This window comes from Triturus cristatus, chromosome 8 (assembly GCF_964204655.1).
Source record: "Triturus cristatus chromosome 8, aTriCri1.1, whole genome shotgun sequence".
In the NCBI taxonomy this organism is placed as follows: Eukaryota; Metazoa; Chordata; class Amphibia; order Caudata; family Salamandridae; genus Triturus; species Triturus cristatus.
In genome coordinates, this window is record NC_140591.1 from 1,267,635,606 (window position 1) to 1,267,662,975 (window position 27,370).

The 27,370-nt window shown below is 45.3% G+C and overlaps 1 protein-coding gene across 4 annotated transcripts in view; it reads right to left on the reverse strand.

Annotated features, from left to right (window-relative positions):
• Positions 1–27,370, reverse strand: part of SLC35A5 (solute carrier family 35 member A5) — a 143,799-nt gene that overhangs the window by 66,756 nt on the left and 49,673 nt on the right. For all 4 annotated transcript variants that reach the window (XM_085622973.1, XM_085622975.1, XM_085622974.1 and 1 more), the window contains one exon: positions 7,483–7,581. In XM_085622973.1, coding sequence (XP_085479099.1) covers positions 7,483–7,581 — 99 coding nt within the window. The remainder of the gene's footprint in view (positions 1–7,482; positions 7,582–27,370) is intronic.

Sequence of the window (27,370 nt, forward strand, 5' to 3'; positions counted from 1 at the left end):
TTGCGCCCGCTCGAAGAATACCATTGTGTCATATACACTGACGGCTCGGCGCAGCCCGCGATTGGATCGAAGCACGCTTATTCAGCGGCTTGCGCAATTGTCGTAGGTACATTCGTAAATGGTGAATTCCAATCTGATGCAGTGCATACGCAGTCATTGGGTGATTGTACCGCGCAATTAGCGGAGCTTCGGGCTCTGGTGCTTGCACTGGAGTTTGCTGATCCCCGAGTCACTACTCTTATAGTAAGTGACTCCTTCTATTGTGTCCAGTCCTACAATGACAACTTACACTTCTGGTCTCAGAATGATTATCGAGACACGAAAGGTAGCACAATTAAGCATAAAACGCTTTGGGTTCGAGTGGCAGACTTTGAAGAATGTCTCCCTCTCGTGAATGTTATTCACACTCTTGGTCACCAACGACTTGGTGTCCATGCTGTCGGTAACAGCTTGGCTGACGAGGCAGCAAAAACAGCAGTGGCTACATACTTAGTGGCAGCAGTTACAAGATCCAAAAGTAAGATTGATGATGACATCTTGGCAGCTATTGCTGCTACAGAGAAGGGAAGTGATTACCCGAAGGGTTTTCCTTCTCGTTATATTTATCATTTAAGTCCTGATAACGTCCCATTAGTGAGGATTAACGACGTTGGTGACAGAATTATTCCCAACGCGGACTGCTGACCAGCACTGATCCTAGCTGCGCACGAGGGGTTGGCGTCAGCCCACGCCGGTGTGTCCGCTACTATCTCTCTGTTACAACAACGTTACTGGTGGTTTGGTTTATATAAACAAGCGCGTGCTTATGTTCTTGATTGTGACATTTGCCAACAGATTAAACCTTCTACTGTTGCGCGCCCACCACAAACACAGTTGTACATATCTAATAAGCCATTTGGTTGTGTTTATTTAGATCACTGCGGTCCTTTTTCTTCTGATACTGCGTACAAGTATATCTTGGTTGCAGTGGATTCGTGCACACGTTTTCTTTGGGTATGGCCACAAAGGAGTGCTGACTCGCGGACTGTCATCAGGGATTTGCGTGTCTTTATGGGAACTTTTGCGTGTGGTACCTTCCATTCTGATCAGGGCCCTGCGTTCGCCTCTAAGGCTTACAAGGAGGCTATGAGAAATTTGGGGGTCCTAGTCAAATTTTCGTCCCCCTACCGACCTGAGGGTAATAGTGTGGTGGAGCAAATGAACCGTGACTTAAAGCAATCATTGACAGCACGTGTTTTAGGCACAGGCCGAAACTGGCTAGCCCATTTGTATAACGTCCAACGTGCACTTAATAATCTCCCTAGGAGGTCTCTGGGTGGGCGGACCCCGTACATGATGCTCTTCGGAATCAGAATGTTTGTTCCAGACCTTGATGGTCTAGACATGGCGGCGTCGACCGCACCCTTTGACGTAGATGATCACTGTGCTGTTTTGCAGACTCTACAAGAAGCCAGAGACACTCTTTCGAAGGAACACTTGCCCTCCACGTCTGAAGCTGAGGTTCAGATACCAGTAGTCGGCTGGCTACCCCGAGTTGGAGACCTGGTCCGTGAGAAAGTGGAGAACAAGAAGGAGTTCGGCCCCTCTTACCGTGCACCGGTTCCAGTGCTTGGAGTGCAGGGTACAAGAACAGTCATTTTACCTCCACTTCCTGGTCGAAAAGAAAACAGGTACATCTCTATTGACAATGTCAAACTTCAGCGAGTGGCCGATACTTCTTAGTCTGACTCCAGCAGTTTCATGCCAGACGATGCAAAGAAATTCAATGTTGGTGCCTGCTTCTAACACCTTGTCTGATGTTGCCATCGAGATGCAATCAGTTACTGATCCCTTGTTAATACCACCGGCTGGTGGTTTGCCCGACGAGACTGAGTATGCTTATCCTACACATGGTCACTCGCCTGTTTTACAATCTACGGCGCTTGGCCAGTCCCGTTTCTCCTTTGACACTAACTCATTGCCCTCAACTCCCCCATCGACCATTGCTGTTTTTGCAAGCTGATTTAAAAGACATTTTTTGATAACCCCTTGGACATACATCTGGTTGTTGCTTTTCAGTATTTTTTTGTTTATGTCCATTGGATTTGTAATAGTTTTTTTCCGTTTGGTGGATGGCCACTATCTCAAAGAGAGATCTACAATTAGACTTATCAATGGAACTTTGGCCCCCCACTCCTCGTCCCACATCATGAAAAGGGACCAGACTTTTGTGAATATTACTGCCTGGCCCGTCTTGGATGGAATCGCGTGGGATGCTGTTAAATTCCAAATTCATGGGCCTACAGAGGTCATTAATGTACCTAATGTATTTCGTGTTTCTATGGGTGATGTGGTTAAGCAGAACATACGTTCTGATGATTGGGATGTACACGCCATTGAAGCACTGTTTTCAGATTTGAAATATTATGCCGCTTTTGATGCTGAAGATTTATATGAGAATGCGGCTAATTATGCGGAGCAGTATTGTTTTCAGCATTATGGCAATCACTTCCTGCATAAAGCGAATACATTTAGAAATTTTTAAAATTTTACCCAATGGGAACACTGTCCCACTCCCTCTTTCGGAAGTTCACCTACATTAGTTGATAAGTATACTTATTTTACCGATTTCAGTGTTTCCGACCCGGCATCCTTTTATTTTAAGGTTATGCCTGAGTCTGCCTCGAAGGTTAGACTGACACACACCAAATTGCTTTATTCTAAATCCTTTATGGATGAGTTGTCAATCAAAGGTTATGATCTATGGAAGGCTACTATTGATCTTAAGTCGGTTTGGGGTTCCAAACCGTGGCAGGTTCAGGGAACTGAAGCTTTGCATCGTGCCTGTCTTGTACCAAATCATATGTTGTTTCTAAATTCAACCATCTTCCAAACCACCTGTTTCGGATTGGCCACTTCTAAACAACTAAAGTCACCTTCTGTGCCGGATCTGGGTGCTTACCCCAATTGGAGTAACCACACAGATCTGTCCCTTCCTGCTTTGCAATCATTGGTTTCCAATACGTCTTTCAATATTTCGAAATTTAGTAGTGATGGATGGTTGGTTTGGCAAAGCAGTTCTGATACCTGTCAACGTCGTTTTCTAGGTCTGAAACCGGGGTATACTCAGCAAAGAGTGGACCCTCGGTTTGAGTGGTCACATACAGTAACTACATACTCTGTAGGAAAGTTATGTCAATCCTGGCTGCGTCATTCCACCTTGGCATCTGTCAAAGTTAATTTATCAAGATTACATGACAAAATACATTTGAATGATTTTGTTAAAGGTCCTGTGGGTGGCAGATCCAAACGGTGGGCATATGCTATTTACAACGAAGTATGGAAACTATCGCAAATTGAGGCAGCTTCACGATTGAGAGCTATTGATCAGGCTAATATGGAAAAGGTATTGGCAGTTATTGATAACAGCATTAGCACTCTTTCTTCCCGTATTTATACATTGGACAATATTGTTTCTTCTATTGTTGATATTGTGCATGATGATGTGTCTGTATTGTATCATGGTCAAAACCAGTTGCGTTCTGTTATGCAGTTTGCATGGACATTACAAACGTTAAAGGCGGGGAAGGTCCCCTGGGACTATTTGAATACAACATCTTTATTTCTTCCCTTTAACCTTACTGACAAGCAGCAGTTCATGTCCATGAAGGATGCTACATATTCATTGTTGCATATTGAAAAGTTAGAGCCGTTACCTTTCTCTGTGGCGGAATTGGATTCAGCCGTGTGGTTATTACATGGGTTGATAACTCTCCCGTTCGCGCTTTTCAAGTTTACGTCCTGTTTGAAACACTATGCTCTGGGTAGATACGAACAGCTGGGTACTGCTTTCATACATGAGGTTTGGTCCCTCCCTTTTACGTATAGATGTACAAAAGACGGTACTGAGGTTTATCTGAAGGGTGAGGAATGTACAACGACACCTGACCCTTCTGTAGTATGTAGGCACATTCAGTTACACGGTGCATGCAATATACAGGCCCCGAATTTAGCTTGCGTCCTGAAAGGTATCCCAGTGCCAGTGATTACGCCATCTTTCACGCTGCTTGCAAACGGTAGTTATTTAATTTTGAACAATGAAGCTTGCTGCGGGATGTTAGTGGGAATCCCATATATAGTAACTGTATCACAGAGGGTTGTCTGCTGCAATAATGTTCTATTTCCACCCCCGCATGGGCGGCTGGATGTTTCCATCTGGCCTTCGATTCCGACCTTGAAAGCAGAGTTCAACAAGATGAGCAGAATAAGGGCTCTTTTGTCCCAAAAGGAGGTGCCATTGACTTCCTCCCGTGAAACATTTGTCCTTCACGTGGCAAATACGCGCACTGAGGTACAGGCGCTTTTGAATACTGACCTCCCCCTGCATTTTGGAGCTTTGATCCAAACAATTTTCAATGCCTCGTCCACAACCGGCCTGGCTCATTTTTTTAAACTTGTGGGCTCGGGCCTCGTGACCTCTTTCCAAACAATTTTTGGTGCGATTCCGGCATTTTTTCATTCTATTTTCTCGAGCGTCTTTGGAGGTGTACCGCGGATTCTGGCGCTGGTGGCGGGTGTGCTGCTTTTGCTTTTAATACTACGGAATGGCTGCTCTTTCTGTGCCACACGACAGCCTGTCCCGTCTGCATCTTCTTCGTGACAGGATGCTTGAATATTATGGTACGCTGCCATTGGCGACTTTGAGCCTGGCGTATGGATTATCCTTCCGATACTCCTACTTCACCTGCGTACAGCCTGTCTTTCACTGCCTAGATTGTCCCTTTGAATGGCCTCTGGATTTGTGCTTATCCAACACGGTGTCTCCGGTGCCGGATTATGATCGACTGATGAGGCCCTTAGTGTCTCACGAGTTTGCCTGTTCTGGTGTTCGGATTATGGCCTGTGGTGCGGCGCATGGTATCCTGGGTAATTGGGACATCGCAAAGGCTGCCTATGATTTCTTGGATATGAGCTACCTGGAGGAACAATTCGCTTGTCCTCTGATCGTGCTAGAGGCTCCGCTTATTGAAGAACATGTATGTTCCTTTTCTTTACTTAATTGGATGGCTGAGACTTTTAGTGGCTCTGCAAACAATTTCTTGTTGGAAGCAGTTGCCACGTATGCTGCATATACGTTCATGGATTAAGTGAACTGTCGTCCACTATGTTTTTGCTCCCATGTCTTGAACATTGCCTATGCCTTGGGCCTGCTACCTACAGCAACATTTTTTTATTTTTTCCCATCAAACGCTTGTTTTTTTTTTTTAGTTTTTTCTCCATTTTTTTTCGTTCTTCATTTTTTCGGCTTTTGCCTGAACTATGACTTGTTTTTCAATTAAATAAGCCTTGTTCTGCTCTATCGAATCTGAACTCTGCGTTCTCTATTTTTCTTGCCTATTGTATAGTGCTTCGATCAAGGGGGCATGTAGTGAGGACTCCCTTAATACGTACATACATTGTTAAGTTAGCACAACCACGTTAGATGTTAGAAAGCCATCTTGATGCTTTTGCACACGACACTGCGTTTACATGTTATTGCTTAAACAAACTGCGGACTCGAGTTTTGCCTCACACGAAAGCAATCTGTTGTTACCAGCCCGAGCTCTGCGCAGCGACCTTGGTCTGTACATGATGTGACAAACAGTCTGGGTTGTTAGACAATGCATGTTTTCCACTCTAGGTTGATCGACCCACTATTTAGCCATAACACACGGGCAGCTGCAAATGCCTGAAAGTTGGTGCTTTTAATATCACAGACATCATGTTTATTATTCAGACCGAAGACGAGCCTTCCTGCGAGAAGACTCCTGATGCTCCTGTGATGTGATTTCACTAAGCTGATCTTTGAGGTATGGGGTCCCCTATTCAAGCCTAAGAGACCTTCTACTAGCCTAATAATAATATTAGCTTCTTAGTAAAGGGAAGGTGGTAGTATCCACTGTCATTATAACATGATCACCCCTTTTATATTCTATGGTATTGTAACGATGCTGATGGTTTTGATTTTAATAATTTGTCTGCTTTTATTAGCCAAAGTACTGCATCTTAGGACACGTGGTCTATAAAAATAAACTCTTTTTATTTTCACCGTGTCTCAGTTGATTATTGTTGTGGACTGATGTGAGAATAATATACGAACAGGTATTTCCGATTCCCACCATTCCTGAGAGTATACTGAGTCGCTTGTTCTGGGTTGTCTTTTCATTGGGACCGCCGAGCTAAATCTCGGATAACGAATGGGACACTTATGCTAGCCGGATACTGGGTTCTGGGTTCTGAGGTGAGTTTCTGGTACACCACAATTCACTGAGGTCCTGGGGTTCTACGCATAGTTCTGTGTATAAGCAGAATCCCTGCAACAAGACATGCTCTGGAATGATTCCGGTCAATGACGACAAGATCTGCAAACATTGGGAGGAAGATTTAGGCCACCCCATCACATACGACCAGTGGACTAAATGCTGTGCAGTAAGGAAGGAAGTGTCACTCAACAGCGGGCATAAACTACTACACTATAATTTCTTACGCAGAATATACATCACACCTGCCAAAGCCCATAGACTGGATCCATCCAGACCCCATACCTGCCGTTAATGCGACACCCCTTATGCTGATTTTGCACACCTCACATGGTCCTGCCCAAAACTACAGTCATACTGGGGGTGGGTGCATAGTACACTAGGCGATATGACCGAGCTGTCACTCGTTCCCACACCTGATGTGGCACTATGTGGGGGCATCAGGCGGTTCGCATCTCTCAGCCTGCTGCTAGCCAAAAGAGAAATAGCTATTCACCGGGGCCAGAGGTCAGCTCCCACTTTGCAAGGGCGGCTGAACAGTCTGGCTTATTGTAACACCAACAGCGAAATATACTCTAGTACACTGCCTAGCTCTTCGCGCCCCAAGGACATCTGGGGTCCATACAGGGCCTATGTGGAAAAAGCTCAACGAGCCACTGGCTCCCAACTGGAACAGGGCATTGTTCCTACAGGGGTTGGGTAACTAGCTTCGCCCTCTTCAAGTGATTAATTTCCTCTGCTTTGTGGTACCCTGCAGTTCTCGTGACTCTTTGACTATGCTGCTTCATCTGAGGTGGTTGGACACGGGTGGGCCTATAGACCTTCTGCTGGGAGGGGGAAGATTGCTTTCGGGGTGGAAGGATGGGCCTTCGGGACTGTGTTTCTTATGCCTTGCTGGTATGCTTCCTCTAATAGATACATTCCATGTTGATTAGTGTATTGACGTTTAACGCTCCATTTTATCTTTCTCAATTGTAAGGACAATGACAGTGACAAACTATGACTGTAGTCTTATGATGTACTAAATGGTAAATAAAGTTTAAAAAAAAAAACACAAAGAGCAACATGCGATTTTAAGTAGAGAATATCATTATTCGGGTAATAAATAATTTTGCCTTCCATTTTCTAAGAAAAAGTTACTCCTTTCAACAAAGGTAGGCAAGCAAACATGATAAATGTATCATCTTTTCAAGGTAACACTTACCTCTTATGATAACACTAACTGCCAGCGCCAAACAAATGATAAGCTTAACAGCCTCGGCACATACATTGACTGTGGCTGGAAGATAGTCATACTTGTTCTCTGTGAAATAGAGCATGTTATATCATAAATAAATGTGGAAAAACTTAAAAAGTTAATTAGGGACATTTTTGTTTGATTACAGCCACATCACCAATAAAATAAACAAAAAACGTTATCTAGTATTTTAAAAATCAAATGTTAAGACACTTACTGATGGATTTAGCCTAACGAACTGAAAGAGCTTTAAACAAAAAATCTTTTTATTGACATATAATGTCAAACATGGTCAAGAGCAATGTAGCCCAATTCATAGACGAGAAGATTAGGCGAGGGGTTATCCCCCACCCCAACATTAAATCAAATTAAAATTACATTTCAAATGTGTAGGGTGGGGAGTAAAAAAAAAAAAAGAAAACAAACATATGATTATTTAATCAGCAGGGTACAAACAAATATTTTAATCAAAACAAGCAATAACACAGATATCCAAAGAAAGACCGATCCAAAGCTTTACCATAATCATAAACAAAACCGGCCCTAGGATGCTTGTTTTCCGGTCCAAGGAGGACCTGCCGAGCAGTTCAGGCTCGACTGCTCCCAGGGGGAGCAGGGTCAAGGCTGATTTGCATATGGCTGGGCCCAAACTGAAATGACGTGGTGAGCAAAATAACAAAGGATTAAACCTAGATCTGTGACTTGGGGGGTGAATGTTTGACAATGTTTAACATTCCGGCCATCATCTTTTTGTATTGCATAAGCCAATAATTCAAGCAGATTGATTTGCATTAACATGTGGATTTCAGCGGAAACTAGCCCAAATGCAATCAATATTTTTAGCAGAGTGAAACCCCCTTGATTTAGCCAGTGCAAGCTTCAGCTCATAAATCAGCTTCAAAATTGCCCACCACTCAGATACCCTAGAAGGAGATGAGGAGATCCACGCTCTGGCAATGCAGAGCCTGGCCGACACAATAATGATAGAGAATATTGGTTTTAATCATAGATCTGCTTCCACTCTATAGCCGAACAATCTCCTTGTGTGTAAACTGTGTGTTGTAACCAATGTATGGTCCAGAGAGTAAACATATGCAGAATATTTGCAGCCACACAGCCGCATTTAGGACACTTATCCTTCCTACAGTTCCAGGCAAACTATGCAATTCGCTCAATAATATAATATAGCATATAGTTTTAAACTGTTGCAATTTTAAATTAAGGAACGCGTTACTTACCTGTAACTGCGGTTATCCAGTATTGGTATCTTTCATAGATTCACATGCCTGAATCATTCCCCGTCGTCGGGATGGGAGTCACCGGTAAATAACAAAGCAATGTCTTAGTAGACATATATAGTAACAGGCCCCAAAAGGCCTTAGCTTAGTAAGCTATCCACGTCCTAATGTAAAAAGGACCCAAGTTTGGCCAGTAGCCAATCAGCTAGCACCACCCTCTAGAACCTTCCTGGAAGGAGCTCTAGTCCCTCAGATTTTCGTAAGCACAGTGCTAAGTAGTTGTATCACAGAGATCCAAGAGAGCCCTTCCAGGGGAGGCGGGTGGGTTGCATGTGAATCTATGAAAGATACCAATACTGGATAACTGCAGTTACAGGTAAGTAACGCGTTCCTTATCCAGTATTAGGGTAGCTTTCATAGATTCACATGCCTGAATCAGAGTAGTAAGCAATGATAAGCACATTTCGACAGGTATATCACATATCCAGTCACTAGATAATAACATATCCATGTGAAAACAAGAAGCACTAGAAAACAAAGACTCAGCCAATGTATACATTATAGTGCGAAATGTGCGTAAAAAAGGCAAGGATGGTGGGATGAAAGAAAGGGCTCACCTCTACTGAAATAGAGGAGTACCGCTTGACCCACTGACGCATCCTTCATGATCTCCGTGTCCAGGCAGTAATGCTTGGTGAATGTATGCGGCGTCTTCCATGTGGCCGCTCTACAAATGTCTACAATGGGCACCCCTGCAAACAGTGCCATGGAAGTAGACATGGCCCTTGTGGAATGGGCACGAACTGTTGATCGCAGCGGACGTCCCGCCTGTTGATGACAGAAGGTAATGGCTGAAGAAATCCAGCGGGAAATACTCCGTTTGGTGAGCGGTAGCCCTTTTCGAGGCCTACTGTACGCTACAAAGAGTTGATTAGACTTCCGAAATGATTTCGTTCTATCAATGTAAAACTTCAGGCAGCGCTTAATGTCCAAGGAATGTAGAGTTTTCTCCGCCACTGTTTGTGGATTCGGGAAGAATGAACTCAGCACAATAGGTTCGTTAAGGTGGAATTGAGATGGAACTTTAGGAATAAACGTTGGATTTGTGCGGAGAAGGACCCTATCCTGCTTGAACTGAATGAACGGGTCTTGGATTGAGAACGCTTGGAGCTCCCCCACTCGCCTCGCCGAGGTAAGGGCCAACAGGAGCGCAACCTTCCAAGAGACATACTTAAGGTCTGCTCTATGTATAGGCTCAAACGGGTGTTTCATTAGTGGAGCTAACACTGTGTTGAGATGTCAAGCTGGTGGAACAGGCTTCACTGGAGGAAATGTTCGAAACAGCCCTTTAAGGAATTGCTTAATGAGTCTATGAGACCATAATGATGGACCCGTAGAGGATCTCCTGAAGCGTGATATTGCTGCTAGGTGGACCTTAATGGAGGCATGAGCAAGACCAGATTTTGCTAGATGCAGGAGGTACGGCAGGACTTGCTCCGGGGTGGAAGAAAGAGGGTGTAACCTGTTTGTTTTACACCAGATACAAAATCTCCTCCATTTGAGCGAGTACGTTTTGTTGGTACTATCTGCTCGAGCTCGAGCTAGAATTTGTCTGCAGTCCGGAGGAATGTCTAAGCCCTGAAACTCTCTGAACTCAGGAGCCATGCTGATAACTTGAGAGATGCCGGATCCGGATGTTGAACCTGCTGATTGTTGAGCGTTAGAAGAGATGGAAACGTCCTCAATCTGATTTGAGGTTCCAGGGAAAGGAGGTGAAGTTCCGTGAACCAGTGTTGGCGTGGCCACGCTGGAGCTATCAATATGGGAGTGCAGGGCTCCGCTTTCATCTTCCTTAGTACCCTGGGAATCAGGGGAAACGGCGGAAAGGCGTACGCAAAGACGTTGCACCATGCCATCGAAAAGGCATTCCCCAGGGACCCTGGTTGGGGATGCCAGCTTGCAAAGTGTTGGCATTTGGCGTTTTGTTGGGTGGCGAAGAGGTCCAGAAGAGGGGTGCCCCATTGAGCAAATATGCTGCTGAGGACTAGTTGATCCAGCTCCCACTCGTGGCAGGCTGCCTGTCTCCTGCTCAGATAATCTGCCAAGACGTTGTGTGCACCTGGACCGTAATCTGCTCGGAGAGAGATGTTGTGACGGAGCAGCCTGTTTCAAATTTTTTGCGACTCGCGCGGGAGTGTCAGCGAGCGAGTTCTCCCCCTGTTTGTTCAAATAGTGCATTGTCGTGGTGTTGTCTGTTCGGACAAGCACTATGGAGTTTTTGATTCTTGGAAGGAAGGCCACCAGAGCTAGATAGACTGCGCGCAGTTCTAGAAGATTGATATGAAGTATCTTCTCTGAAGGGGACCACTTTCCGCTCATCTGCAGTTCTTGAAGGAAAGCCCCCCAGCCCTCTAAGGAGGCGTCTGTGGTGATTATGTGAGGAGCAGCAGGAAGCAAGAACGGCAAGCCTCGAGAAAGGCTCTGGGGGCAAACCCACCATCGTAGAGCCTGTTTGATCCCAGGAGTCACGTGGATGATGTCGAATGACCCTGTACACTGGACCCACTGATCCGACAGTGCTTCCTGAAGGGGTCGCATCCGAAGACGGCAATGCGGGACTAATAGGATGCAAGAAGACATCCCTAGTAGGGATTTGAAGAGACGCACTGACAGCGTCTTTCTGGACATTATCCGGAGCGCTAAAGACCGAAGTTTGTCCTTGCGTTCCTGTGATGGGAATGCTTTTCGCCATATGGTGTCTAGTGTAGCGCCCAGAAATTGCATGCACTGAGACGGCTGCAGGACAGACTTGTCCTGGTTGAGAGTTAGTCCCAGTGAATCGAAAAGCCTCAGACAAGCGTTGGAAGACCTTGTCGCGCCTTCTAGAGATGGAGACTTGATAAGCCAGTCGTCTAGATATGGGAAGACCTGGTGATGGTGATGGCGTAGATATGCAGCCACTGGAGCTAGACATTTGGTGAAAATGCGTGGCGCCGATTTGAGCCCAAATGGCAGAACCCGAAACTGATAATGTCTGCCCGCCACCATGAATCGTAGGAATTTTTTGTGGTTGCGGTGTATTGGGACATGAAAGTAGGCGTCTTGTAGGTCTAGCGACACCATGTAGTCGTTCGCATTGAGTAGATGTAATACCTCCTGAATGGTGATCATACGAAACAACTGTTTCTTTAAAAACTTGTTCAGGTTTCTCAAGTCCAAGATCGGTCTCCATTTTTTCTCCTTTTTCCAGATGAGGAAGAAGCGGGAGTAAAACCCTTTTCCCCGTTGACTTGGGGGAACCCTCTCTATAGCTCCCTTTTGGAGCATAATCTTCACTTCTAAAAGTAAAGGACGTAGATTTTTGTGAAGCATTTGGCGGGGAGGGGTTTGAGGCGGGATCTGTATGAATTCTAGAGAATGGCCGAATTGTACTAATTGTAGGACCCAGCGGTCCGTAGTTATTGCTTGCCAATTTGGGAGAAAGTGGGAGATTTTTCCGCCAATCTTGGAGGGCGGAGAGAAGTTTGAAGCCGGCTGTAGTTGACAGTCATTGCCACCGAGCTGCGCCTTTTTGTCTTCCTCCTTTGCCACGAAAGGAAGATTTTGGGTATGAGGATTGCTGTCGCTGTTGGTATTGCGGACGGTATTGTTGGGAGGAAGAGAAGGAAGAACGTTGTTGAAATTCTCCCCTAGTGGACGTGTGACCTCTTCCTCTTGAACCACGAAAGGAAGGGTTCCGAAATTGTAAAGTACCCAAAGCTCTGGCGGTATCAATATCTTTTTTAATACCCTGCAATGCCTCATCAATATGAGCGCCGAAGAGAAGTTGGCCATCATATGGCATGTCCAGCACCTTAGTTTGGACCTCCGGCCTGAAGGAGGTTGCCTTGAGCCAACCCTGGCATCGAAGGACTGCTGCGCCAGCTAGTTGTCCAAATCCGGTCGAAGCAATATCCATTGCGCAGTCTATAAGCTCCGAGGCAGATCTTTCCCCCTCTAGCAGGATCTTCCTTGCCTCTTCTTTTGACTCCTCTGGCAGGTCTGTCACGTATGGAGCAATGTCCGCCCAGATCTGAAGATTGTAACGACCCAACAGTGCAAGGGCGTTGGAGGCACGCACTGTTAAGGCAGACATTGATGAAAAACGTTTGCCTATGTTCTCCAGTCGTCTACCCTCCTTATCTGGTGGAGCGGTCAACAGAGCAGCTGGGTTGTTTGACTTCCTCTGCGCAGCCTGAAGAATGACAGAGTCCGTCTTTGGATGGCCTGTGAGACAAGCCAGAGCGGTGTCTGGAGCTTTATATTTTTTATCCAGCCGTGGTAGTACAGGAGGGACCGATGAGGGGTTCTGCATAATCTTTATGCCTTGTTCCCAAATGTAATCTATTATTGGAATCGCCCAGACAGACTTCTTAAAAGGCTCCTTAAAATCATAAAGGAAACAGTCTTGTTGGTGCGAGGGCATTGGAATCTGGAAGCGCTGGGCCGCTCTTTCTATGATGTTATGAAAACCGCCAATGTCTTCTGGCGGCGAGTCAGCCGCGGTAGGAGCAGGGGAAACCGGACAGGGAAGGATGTAGTCATCCCATTCATCCTGGTGAGACTGAGTGTCCTGAAGCTCTCCTTCTTCGGGCTCCCCCTCATCTTCGTCGTCCGTGGTGGGACGAAGTGGCGATGGGACAGGCTCTGACTGCAAAACCAAAGGAGGCGGTCGTGGCCGTGGTGTTGGAGGCCCAGCTGGCATCGGGGAAGGTGCCGGCATCGGAAACCGCTGTTTATAATCCGAAATCAAGAATTGGAGATCCGTGACCAGAGACGCAGGCAGACAAACCATGGAAGGTGGGGGCTGCACGTATTCCTGAGGCGAAACCTCCTGATATTCCTGGTTAATGTCCTCATAGTCAGAGTCATCTTGATATTTTACGTGTAGTTGCGATGGACATGTCGCCGCAGGAAAGATACTGGCGTCATCCGAGTCTTCCTCGTCAAAAAGGTGAGTCGGAGGCAAGGTTGGGACCTTACTGGGTGAAGTGAGGGCCGGAGTCAGTGCACTTTTGGTTATTTTTAGGTGCACATAAGTACTTTGGATATCAGAGTCCATATCCGTCGACGGGCCCGTCGACGGTAGAGTTGTAGATGGTGAAAACGGCATCATTTGCATTTGAGACGTCGTCGTCGTCAGCGGCAAAGGTTATGATGATGATGGCTTCTTCGACGACGATGGCGTCGACGACTATGGTCTCATCGACGGTGCTTTCATCGTCGACGGTGCTTTCGTTGTCGTCGACGGTGCTCTCGTCGTCGACGATGGCTTCGTCGACGGTGTCCTCGTCGACGAGGAAGCTTTCGTCGATGGGGACGTCGTCGACGCTCCCGTCTGCAGTTTAATCGACGACTATGATTTTTTAATGGTTAACGTCGACGAGATAGCTTTACCTGCCGTCGACGATGGAGTGGTCGTCGTCGAAGACATCGAGTGGGATGTAACCGTAGACAGTGTCGCCGTCGACGAGGTAACAGATTGCCGTCGACGGAGATCTTCTCGTCGTCGAAGCCACCGTCGACGAGGTCGTAGTCGTCGACTGGGTGGAGGCTGGTTTCTTAAAGGTATGTGGTACAGCCTTAGGAGAAACAATCCCTGGCGGAGGCAAGGCCAGGACCTCTTAAGACTTTTTGTGCATCTTCTTTTGAGGTGGCTGCGACGAAGGGCCTGGAGATGACACCCTTGGTCTCCTATGTGAGGAGTGAGAAGAGATAGAAGAACCCTCACTTTCCTCAGAGGACACAACAGATTCCTTGTCCTTCAGCCTTTGCAGCCAGATTAAAAGGCGCCCTTCTCGGTCTTTCAGGGTCTTAGATGAAAAGGTACGACATACCTTACAGTCTTTCGAATTGTGGCTAGGATAAAGGCAATAAAGACAGTCCTTATGCTGGTCGTCCACGTGAAGCCTCTTCTTTCCACATGAAGCACAGGACCTGAACAGTCCCTTCTTTGGGGTATCAGCCATGATGAAATCAAAGAAGTTTGTAGCAAGAAACACTAGAAATCCAGAAGAAATGAGCAGAGCTCAGTGGAGACTCCCTTAGCACGACGTGCGGTAGAAAATCTGAGGGACTAGAGCTCCTTCCAGGAAGGTTCTAGAGGGTGGTGCTAGCTGATTGGCTACTGGCCAAACTTGGGTCCTTTTTACATAAGGACGTGGATAGCTTACTAAGCTAAGGCCTTTTGGGGCCTGTTACTATACATGTCTACTAAGACATTGCTTTGTTATTTACCGGTGACTCCCATCCCGACGACGGGGAATGATTCAGGCATGTGAATCTTTGAAAGATACCCTAATACTGGATAATGGAATGTACCAAACCCTCTACAGTCTCTAAAGCAGCAAGAATTTCAGAGGGAAGTATTTAGTCAGACAGAGCATTACTCCATTTGTCAGCAAGTTTGAGACTGTTGTTGGCCCTATATTGACAGACGTTTTGGTAGACAGTGCTAATTAGGGACTTCTAAGATGACCTCTGAAGACAGTTAAGTCAGTCAAAATTTGAGGCAGCAGTTATAATCCTACAGCCAACCGTGAAGCAATCCATATTCTGTATATACTTAAAGAAAGAACAATAAGGAATATCATAGGAAGTTTGCAACCCTTCAAATGTACGAAAACAGTTTAGGTCATAAAGGTGTCCTAAGTGCTCGACCATAAAGGCATTTCCAACTGCATGAGTAGTAGAGAGTATTTGGAGGAAATATTGTGCTTGAATATATATATATATATATATATATATATATATATATATATATATATATATATATATATATATATATATACACAAATGTTTAGGTCGCAATTCCTCTGCCTTTCTATGGCGGCGGGCTTCGGTGAGGTAGAATATCCCAAAGAAACCGAGCCGGCTCGGTTTCTTTGGGATAATAATCCAAAGTGAGATATATAACAAGCCCCTCTCCTTGCGGAAATGTATTGAGCAGCACTCCCGCGGTGAGTTTAATTGTTCATTTATTTCTGCATAGGCTATTTTCCGTTTCGGTCAATCTTTGACCTTCTTCCTGGGTAAGCCTTTGAGCATCATACACCACAACAAACAATTGCCTGCATTTATAGGTTTTGGACCCCTAGTGGCCGCCTTAATGGCACATTCTTTCTAAGGCATGCTGGAACTTGTGGTGTGATTTCAGATATATATATATCATTCAAAACCTCAGCTCGCCTTTCGCTGGGTTCCTCGGCGCGTCTTAGCGGTGCGTAGTCCATGGCTGAGCCACGCCGTATTACATTGTAGAAAACCTTCTAAACGGAAAAATTGGAGCACACTCAGATGTTGTAAAGCTTTTAATCCAACTTTCTATTGAACAGGCAAATACCACAAGCAACGCGTTTCAGTCTGCCCGAGACCTTATTCACGGTATAGTGTAGCGGTTTACTGAAGCCAATTAATTACAAATGTATGTTGTGTAACTTCCTGTTCCTCTGCCACTAAGCATTGTGGAATGTGTTGTCTTTCAATAGTGCAAACAAATGAAAATTGTGCAAAAATATCAACATGCATTATTTACAATTTCATAGATTTTCATATTTGTTAACCTTGCATAATTTTATACATACTCAAGTTTTGTGAGTTTATGCACACTTTTCAGCAATTTCATTTTTTATGTACCCGGAGCCCCCGAGTAACAATTATGTCTAACCCTCTAGTGGGTTCTTGGGATCAAGGTAGTTCCAAAACCCAACAGGGTGCTTTTTGGTCAATGATATTTAAGATAATATTTATATTATATACATGACATACATTTGTAATTAATTGGCCTCAGTAAACCACTAAACTAAACCGTGAACAAGGTCTCAGGCAGACAAACGCGATGGTTGTGGTATTTGCCTGTTCAATTGAAAGTTGGATTAAAAGCTTGGAAAAAAAAAAAATAATAATTATATTATATATATATATATATATATATATATATATATATATATATTTATTTATATTTATATTTCTTTTTTCCCACTGGGAAAAAAAAAACCCACCTCACTAGGCCGATTTTGACCATGGGGACCCACATCCCCGGGGCTTGGCCATTTTTTTTTGTTTTTTTGTGTTCAATTTCAGGGAGGAATCGCGCAGCTCCCTAGGGGTAAAAAGCAAAGTTGTACTCGCTTGTTGAAAGTCAGTACACTGTTTGCTATGAGCACTGCTCCCGCCATCCCATAGCAAACTGCAATGTACCGGTGGTGGGCACCCCGGGACATTACTGGAGCCGGCCAAGGCAGGGGGGCGTGGGCGGGGGGGGGGGGAGGGGGTCAGTCTCCAGGGCCATTGAGGGCTCAATGAGGGAGATGGTGGTTCCCCGGGGCAGGGGGGACGCAACGGATCCAAGCATTTAATTTCTGTATGCCCCGTGAAGGTGGCAGTCCGCGGAGCTGCGGCCCTTTACCCCCCCCCCCATTTAGTAACTATAACCTGGGGAAGTGGCGGTCCCGGGACTGCGTGGGGAGGGGCAGCCCCTCCACGCATTTGTTTTTAACAATAAAGCCTCGGGGAGGTGGCAGCCCCGGGGGCAGGGGGGGGGCCCCGCGGGCGACCGCATCATAATTTTGCATTGCCCCCGGGACCTGGCCCACCCAGGGGCTTCAAAGAAACAAAACATGGGAGACTGAGCTTCGTTGCTCAAAACTTTCCAGCAGGATTCGCACACCCTTACGGCTTTTTTGGCCCTAAGGGTCGCTGTTTCCTCCCTGCCCCGCATGTTAGCAGCTCCCTCTGCCCAAAAGCAATGCCAGCGCAGGAGGCAGGGAGCCGCCATGGACCGCGGAGGCCTTGAGGGCATCCCCCGCGGTCCCTAGGGATGTGGCCATGCCCTGAGGGATGGGGTCCACGGGGCAATATCGGCCTCTGGATGGGGCTGCTCCACCCCCTCCAAAAAATTTAAAATAAATAAAGGGCAGGCCCCGGGGGATGGAGTCCCAGGAGTCGGAAATGGCCCGGGTAGAGGAGACGTGCAGGCTCCCCTACCCATTTTTATTTATTCAAGAATAGAGGATGTGGCCATGCCCCGAGGGATTGGGGTCCCCGGGTCAAAACTCGACCTTAGGAGGGGGACTGCGCGGCCCCCTTCCAAAACTTAAAAAAAAAATAAAGGGCACTTTTAAAAGACACTCAGTCACTGGATGATGTCACCATTGATGTCATGAGTGATGTAATATGTGAGGTCATAAGCAGTGCATTGTGGGGGCGTGAGTTATAGTTAGCTCAGCTAAAACGGCTGAATTTCTCTGGTTTTGTACGAGTGAAACGTCAGCCTAACTAGAACGTCCTTGCAACAATTGTTTTTTTCTGTGTACATTCTCTCTCTCTCTCTCTCTCTCTCTCTCTCTCCCCCCTCCCTCTCCCCCCCACCCCTCCCATCCCCCCAACCCTCCCACCCCCCCACCCCTCCCACCCCCCCCTTTTCATACAAAGCCCAAAGGTATGAAGCCAGCGTATGACAAACCAGTGGACAATCAGCTGTTGGATTATTTTTTTTTTTTTTAAATACGGCCCGACGACACAGTCTAAAATAATACCTGCGCAAAAGCAGAATAAATGTTTTCCTTCTTTAAGAGTAAAATGCGCAAAAAATAAGAAATTTAAATCGGACTGTAATGACCCATCTTCGAAGAGACATACGCCAAGCTCTCTCAAAGAAAGAGCATTTAAAGGGACGCCAAGCATCATTGGGATGTAATTTAGACGGAATCTTGTTAAGATGAAGCAATGCTGCAAATTTTGAAAAAAACTAAATAAGACTGGGCCCCTTGATATGGGGGAGGCACCTGATACAGACCAACAGTGGCTTTGTTCTTATTTGCCTCCCATCTATTAGCAGCAGTCCTTGCTAGAAACATTTCCTTGAGCCTCACCTTTGTAAATGACAAGCATGAGGAAGGAGACTCAAATACTTCTAAAAGCAGCATCTCCTCAAGGGTGCACTTTACATATTGCAACCAGGGGGATCTTTAGTACAAGATCAAGGTTTAAATAATACCTCAATACATTTAGGTTCATAATAACAGTCTCCCGCCTCCATATCAAGAGCCAAAGTAGAATAGGTGCAAGCCTAATAGTATCTGTAATGTATGATAAACCCAGCTCCCTGTAGCATATAAAGTTCAAACAACTTTGGGGCAAAGCTAGGAGCCTTTTACATGCATCCTCAGCTCGCTGGAGAGATTAGATATCCACCATACCCCAGACTGCAGCCCCAAGTAGCGATAGAGATGATTTTGTCTGCATATGTCTAAAATCTCAGGAATAGGTTTAGACCCAAAATTCTTTGTAAAGTAAAAAATTGCCCCATGCTTTTTTCTAACATCAGTGCTCTATTGGAGGCCATATTATTCCAAGAGAACTTACTGTCAGAGTATCTCCAAGTAGGAAAACATTTCAGCCACCTCAACTCTTCAATTTCCTATGTAAAAAGCTGGGGATTTCTTTGGGCGTGACCCGGAGATAAGTACACAAGTCTTAAATTCATTCACATAAAGATCCAAGTTTTTCATGAAGGCGGTATAATCCTCTAAGAGTCTTTGCACTACTCGACCAGTTCTGGCAATGAGCACTGCATTATCTGCATAGAGAGGGGACATGATTCAATATATTGGACGTATCTGGAGCTCTCCGCTAAAACAACCTCAACTCTGTTAGTGTAAAGTGAAAACAGAAATTATGCGAGGACGCACCCCTGTCCAATGCCCCATTCGAGGTCAAAGAACGTAGTGCACTCACCATTCCTGCCATAAGAAACACACATGGTCGCCTGGGAATACATCTGTCTTATGAAGGTAATAATGAAGACGTCAACTTCCATTTCCTCCATAATAACCCACAGTTTGGAATGGGAAACACAGTCTAATGTGGATGTAAATCCATAAAGGCCATGAAGATTTTTCTTACCAAGCTACCGTCTACTTAGCTATTACCCTGCCCAGACTAAGACACTGATCAATAGTCTCTTTGCCCTTTCTGAAGCCATACTTGGTTTTAGCTAAAATATAATTTTCCTCTGCCCACTCCTCCAGTCTGTGTAATAGCATGCGCCCCATGAGTTTGTACATGCTATCAATGACATGGGTCTGTAATTTTGGGGATTCGACGTATCCCCCTTTATTAGTCGTATACCAAGAGCAGGGAATTTCCCCGCTAGCCCCATTATATTGAATAACTTTAATCAAAAGAGGAACAATAACCTCCTTGGAGGTTTTATCAAATTCTAACAGTATTGCATCGTCACCTGCCGCTTTGCAAGAGGGTAGCACAGATAAAGCTACAATAATTTCATTATGGGTGATCTCTTCCTGGAGAGCAGATATGCATCTCATCAAGAATAGGCTAACTGCAGCCCTGAAGGTTTCGCCCAAACCCAGTCCTGTCAAACGATTCAGGCTGGCTATAAAGACTCGAATAGCAAACAGAGAATTGCTCTGCAATTTCCTGTGGATACGTGCGTGTAGCAGACCATCATCCCCTTTGATGGATGAGAGTCTTGGATTTCGTGTCTGCCCAGTTCCTACTGTAATTAGCCATAATCTACTCTTTCAATGCCCTCCCCAATGTTGACCAATTTTCAAAGAGAAATATAATTTCTGTTGATGTGGCCTCCTCTTTACATTTTCACAAACATGTGAATTTTCTAATTTTGCAATTAGCTGGCAAAGTGCCTGCACATTGATTATTTTATTTCTGTTTTTGCGGAGAGTGAACTGCTGTGTGATACCCCTGATAAAAGTCTTAATTGCATTCTAGACAACTGGTGGAGATGCAGAATCAGTACTGATTTGAACAAACTCGGACAAGGTTTTTTTTGATTTCAAAAGAATTTATTATTTTAAGGGAGTAAGAACAAGCATAGTATACAATCAAGAATGATACAAATGATATCAGCTGAAAGACATCCAACCTGGTAAGATGAGAGTTAACACTAATAATTTCATTACAAAGTTCATTAATCTGGAAATATCAGAGGAATGCATTAAATAAGGAAGAAACAATGGATAATCAGGAGACGTGCTTATCAAAAGTATCATATATTAACTTGGGGATGAAGGGAAAGAAAGGAAAGAGAGCAAAGACAGAAAAAAGATAGAAGAAAAGAATAAGAAAGACAAGATGAAAGAAGAGAAGAGGATTTCCAAAGGATTCACCCAACAACAACGACAGCATTAACCAGGCACATCAAAAGGGTATTGAGCCACCAATCCCTCTGAGGCCCTTTGCATGTACGTATCTAGAGTCCGCCACACATCATTAGATACAGACGGAGAAAGGTGAGCATGATCAACTGACGTATGAGCACTACGCAGAAAAGAAACCCATGCCCACCAAGTATGATAAGAGACTGAAGAAAAAGATTTCCACTCCATGAGAATTACTTTGACAGCAAGTTAGTAAAAGATCCAATAGTTGTAATTCCATGGCATCTAAGGGCAACGGGACCGAGGCCGCCAACGGACCTAGAAGAATTAGTGGAAAAGAGAGTTGAAACTTAATATCAAAGATAAGCATGAGGTGTTTGTGAACTAAACCTCAAAAGGGTTGGAGAAGAGAGCAGTCAAAGAACATATGCTGGAAGTCACCTGGTGCAAGACCACAACTCCAACATCGATTATCGTCCTTGAGATTTAACGCGTGTAAACGAGTGGGAGTCCAGTGAAGAAGATTAATAGAGAAAAACTTAGATTGCATTAATGAGGGGGCGATTTTATTACGAAGAGAGAGCCTACCAATATCTTGCCAAGTGTCTGAAGAAATATGATCGGTGACCTCATGCTCGAAAGGACTTAGCCATTTTTGCTGTGCAACAGTTTGAGTAGGAAGTGTCGAGGACGACAAAAATGTATAAATCCTAGATGCTACATGACCAGACTTAATCCATAGGTGAAAAAGCATAATCATGGGGGAAGAAGGCTGAAGCTGTATTCTAGCAAGTGCTACCTTTATCTTAAGAAAAGTATAAAAATCTAAATTAGATAAAGAAAATTGCTGGGCCAGGGTAGAGAAAGGAAGAGGGTCATTATTGGAATCATACAAATGTTTAACAAGCGAGATACCTTTCCCAGACCAATAAGACATCAAGTCTGGATCAATATTAATTTTAATTTTGGAATTGCGCCAAATGGATGACCATCTAGTTTTATGCAACGGAATCGCCACTCTCATATCAACTTTGCGAATCGCAGCAACAGTATCCAAAATAATAGATCTAGAAAATGGAATGAAAAGGGTATTTGTGGTTAAAAAAGAGGCAGTTGGAAGAGGAGAGGCCAATTCCTGTTCTATTAGCAACCAAGCTGGAACATGCATAAAGGGAGAGGAAAACCAGAGCGCACCCTGAGAGGCTAAAAAAGCAGATTGATATTTTCCCCAATCAGGAAGATTACATCCCCCCAACTCGTAGGGTTTCCTCAAAAATGTATAGGCAATTCTAGCCCTTTTATTATTCCATAAGAATTTGGAGGTAATTAAATCAAGATCATGAAAGAAGGCATCAGAGAGCTTTACTGGAAGCATAGAAGAGACAAAATTAATAATAGGTGTTATCATCATTTTAAGAGTTTGGAGCCGACCCCACCAGGAGATATGCTTCGGAGACCAATTTTCTAAAAGATGTCGCACTTTAAGAATAGTTTGAGATTCATTATAAGTAACCGTGGCATAAAGGGTGGAACAAAAATAAATACCCAGATATTTTAGTTGCTTAGATTGCCACTTAAAGCCCGCCGAACCCATATGAGAGGAGAAGCAGTAAGCATTTAAGGGGAACATTTCTGTCTTATCTCTGTTCAGTGTATAACCTGAAACCTTTGAGAAAATGGAAATGATCTCAGAAATAGCCGGGATAGCACGTGCAATATCATCAGAGAAAATGAGAACGTCATCAGCATAGGCAGCTACTTTTAGCTGATGGGAACCAAAAGAAAAACCCATAATGTCTGGATGTACGTCAATCAGTCTGAGAAGAGGATCAATGGACAACAAAAATAAAAGAGGAGACAAAGGACACCCTTGTCTAGTACCCTGGCAAAGGTTAAACAAGCATTTGCAATGCAATAGGTCTCGCATTTACGCATGTTTGAGCTATTGGCATTGTAAATGACAATGCCTTTTTGGTTTTGGTTTTTAAAACATTAAATAAAAGGCAGTGTCATTTACAATGCCAATAGCATAAATGTGCGTAAATGCGAGACCTATTGCATTGCAAATGCTTGTTTCACAGTGTCATAATTACAGAACTGTAGCATTTTCAATGTTTTATACATCGAAGCCATAGTTGTTGCCTATTTATCTTATGCAACTAAACAACCATTCACAAAGCCAATAGCCCTGGCTTGTTGTAGGTGTAATGTTACTGGTCGTATTTTATATGTGGAGGCAATGACAGAAGTAGCAAAATACCAGTCGGGCGGCACACTATGCTAAGCACAGATTTTTAGCTTATGTGTTTTTGAGCCACGCCCTAATTACATTAGCCAGCCCCTTTAGAGAGACACCCTTCCCCCCCCCCCCCCCGGTTTTCTCATCACACTTAAAGCCCCACCATATGTAAATATTATTTGTGCACCTACTTCCAACTCATGCAGTGTAGATCAAATTAAATGTTTTCTCCCAGTCAAGCAACCAGGCAGAGTGCCACGGATGGCAGAGGCAAAATGCATGATGACAACATGTTAATATGCGTGTGCTAGAAGCTGTCGGGCACTGGGGTTAAAATCAACAATGACATACCTCAGTGTGCCCCTTGGGAATTCTTTGCAGTGTTCTAGATACAGTGTGAAAAGCCACGCCACACATTCTGGCAGACCCTCTCTAGTGTATACTCCGGGCGGCCCGGCCATATTGAATAGCAAGAGTGTGCGCGCCGCGGGCTCTGGGCTGGCCACGCGCTGCAGCCGGCTTCATATCTGGCATTGCAGGTCACAGCACAGGGAGCCGAGCACCAGGTGAAGGCCACGCTATTTGTCATCAGTGAAAACGGACATTAACCACAATAACAGCCATCAACTTCTTGAACGTTAATGAATCAGGCACTTGCATTGCAGTGGGGTATACGAAAGGGAGGTACAGTTAGCATGCATAATCAATGAAACACATACAGACCTGGGTCCATTTTGCTGTATTTAAAAGAACACCGGCAAAACAATGCACACGTGTATCTGCAATTTAGCATATCGTGTGCATGCAAAGACACGCAAATGTGCATGAAATCATCACAGACAGTGACCTTTCACCTACGATTTCGGCTCCGACTGTTTATAAGAGGCTGGGACCGGACTATACGGACCGATTCACGCAGTGTGGAATTGTGCGCACAGTTAGTTAGGTGCACTGAAAGGGGGCTCCATTCTCAATAAATGTAGGTGTGTAAACAGAGCAGGATGTGTATTGCCCAATGGAAGAGCACGCAGTGTATATAAAGCACCAATTTTTGTGAGGAAAGCAATATCTACGCTAGCAAGAACGTAAAACAGATCGAAACATACGTGTTACAAAGTATAACAGTTTGCTTTTGAAGAATTTACTACGAACAGTAAATGGTACGATAGGTTAGATACAGCAAGTTCCCCACCAGTCTAAAGAAAGTGGCATAAGCCATATGTTTACTACAGCGGAGACGATATGATATGGAAAGGAACAGAGCGCCGTAGGCTGTAAAAGCAAAAGCGAAAGTGAACGCCAAGAATGCTCCCTGCAACAATGCTCCCTGAAAAGCTTGTGCGCCGAGAATGCTGTACAGCAAACTGAACACCATCAAACGCCGAGACTGCCTCATGAAAAGCCAGAGCAAGGCGAGCAAAATATGCAGTCAGGGTGGGCAGGGCCAAATGCCGACAGGGCGGACTCCAACCCCGCTTCCACAGAACACGGACACAAAAGCAATTAACAACAAGCGAAGAACCACACCTGCACGCGTCCTCTAGAGCCGGGATAAGTAAAGCGCCTATGGCTGGGCACCTGTAGCACACGATCTTTCTCTCATTAGAAGCTTTGCCCCACCAATAAGCTAGCCCCGGTCACCAACCGTCTACCAGCCCGTCGATGCTGTTGCTCTACGCGGGCATTAGTTGGGCTACCTCCTCCCTGTGTCAGCAAACTGTGCAGTTGGTTTGGCTGTGACGCAGTAGACCCCCTCTGCTTTCCCGCGGATCCGGCACTGCGGGCAGGGATTTCAACCGCTCGGGCCGGGGGTGAGTGTACAGCGGTTCCGCCCCCATCCCAGCAAGTGGCGGATTGTAGGGAGGGTGCGCGTTGTCTACCGTTCCAGCCGCTTGGACCCCAACCGCCACATCACAAGAATCGCGTGAGGCCCAGCGCGTGGCCGCTCCTCCCCGCCTCAAGCCCCGCCCACGGAATCCCTGCTGCCGGGGCGTGTGAGCGCCTGCACCCGTGGGAGCAGCTATGGAGGAAGAAGAGTTGATGGAAGAGATGATGCTGGCCATGGCAGAGATCCCTGTGAGTACCGCGGCATCTTGGGGAGGGAGGGTTGGGTGCGCCTGGTATGGGTAGGAACTCAAACGTTTTTCGTGCCATATTGTCCCTCAGCCTTCTTACAACCATTTGTCCCTCCCCCATAACTGCCTGTGATCTGCGGCATTGTGGACTGTGCCCTCAGGGAGCAGGGTCAGCCCTGCCTCCCCCCCCACTATTCCGCAGGATATTGTTTTCTTTGTGCCCCTGGGGGATGATTTTAAGCAGCGATAAGCGGTGGTAGATAAGCCTGTCAACTGTTTAGTTATCGGGTTGAAAACTGTAACGCGATGTGCATAAAATAGTTTATTTTGACGCATAGTTATTGCGCTTTGGCAAAACTTGGTATCTTCGAAATCACGGGAAATTAACTATTGGTCCCCCTTGCTGCCGGAAGTTCTTCTATCAGTCGTGGTCTCTCTGCACGTGTCCGCCTATTTAAAAAAAAAAAAAAAGTGCAAACACAGCCTTCGTGCTTTAAAAAACCAAAGGTCATTATCACAGCATGCCGACAGGCGCCCCACGCTGCGGACCTATAATTAACTCAGCAGGCACTCCACGCGCAAGCGCGTTCACAGCGAGAGCGAGACCTAAAAAATTACATGAGGCTGGTGAGGACGAAAGTGAAACTGCTTGCTGGCTTGCGAGGGAAGGGGGACAGGAGATGTGCACGCCGCGTGGCTGTAAGCGCGTACACCAACTCAAATCCGCCGAGAGCCTGCGCGTGCCCATCTCCTGTCCCCCTTCCGAGGCAAGTCAGCAACAATAGATCTCGCTGGCGACAGCGCTTCGCGCTGTGTTCGCCAGGCGAGACCTAAAAAGGACGAGGTAGCCCCATTCACTCTTATGTTAGCCCTAGGTCGGGAGTAAAGAGACATAACCATACGGATAAAAGAATCACCAAGGTTATGTGCACATAAAACAGCTCGTAAAAAAGGCCAGGAAACCTTATCAAAGGCCTTTTCAGCATCAAGGGCCAAGGCCGCCGCCGGAAGATTGGATCGCTTAGCGGCACCTAGAATATTACAGAAAGTACGGATATTATCACGTGCAAGACGACCCTTTGCAAAACCTGTTTGGGAAGGATGAACCAATTGAGGGATAAAGGATTCTAATCGTTTAGCTAGGATTTTAGCAAAAATCTTAGCTTCCATGTTAAGCAGGGAAATAGGACGAAAATTCTTGGGGTCTGAATGATCTTTTCCTTCTTTGGGGATTACTACAATAGTAGCATCGGCAGCAGAGCCAGACACAGAGCCATCCTTGATAAAAGTATCAAAGACCGATTGAAGTTTCGGAACAATCACAGATAGGAAGGTCTTATAAAACAAAATAGGGTACCCATCAGGACCCGGAGCCTTACCGGAACGAGTGGCTTTAATCGCGGAAATAAATTCATCAGAGGTAATCGGGGCATTTAATGAATTATTATCATCCTCCGGTATAGCTTTCAACGGCACTGTCTTCAAAAACTCCTGGCACTGTTCAAAAGACGCCTGAGTAGAGGGGGTATATAAATTATTATAGAAATCACGAAAGACCTCAAGAATCTCTTCAGTCTGAAATGTCCTCTTACCAAGATGGTCAGTAATAGAGGAGATTTGGGAAGATTTATTAGCAGATTCCTGGAACTTTAATGTAGCTGCAAGAGTCTTGCCCGCACGATTTTTTAACAGCAGCCTCTTAGATTTCTGAGCCTGAAAACCAATATGCGCTCTCTTAGTGACAATAGTATTATACGCATATTTTAAATTCTTAATAGATTGTAAGCATGACTTATCCTTAGAATGTCAAAAAAGAGATTCCTGACGTTTAATCTCCTCTGCTAAATCCGTGAGTTCTTTTAATGGCAGCGTTTCTCCTGGACATACACTTAATGACCAGACCACGAAAAGTGCATTTAAAAGAGTCCCAGAGAACAACAGGGGAGCTTACTGAACCAACATTCTCAAGGAAAAACGTCTCAATATCATTAGAAAACTCTCGAACCTGGGAAACATCATGTAAAATTTCCGTGTTTAGCCTCCAAGATCGAGACCTTGCCCTAGGAGCAAAAGACATAAGTGTGAAAGTTACCGCGGCATGATCTGAAACTAAAATGGGAT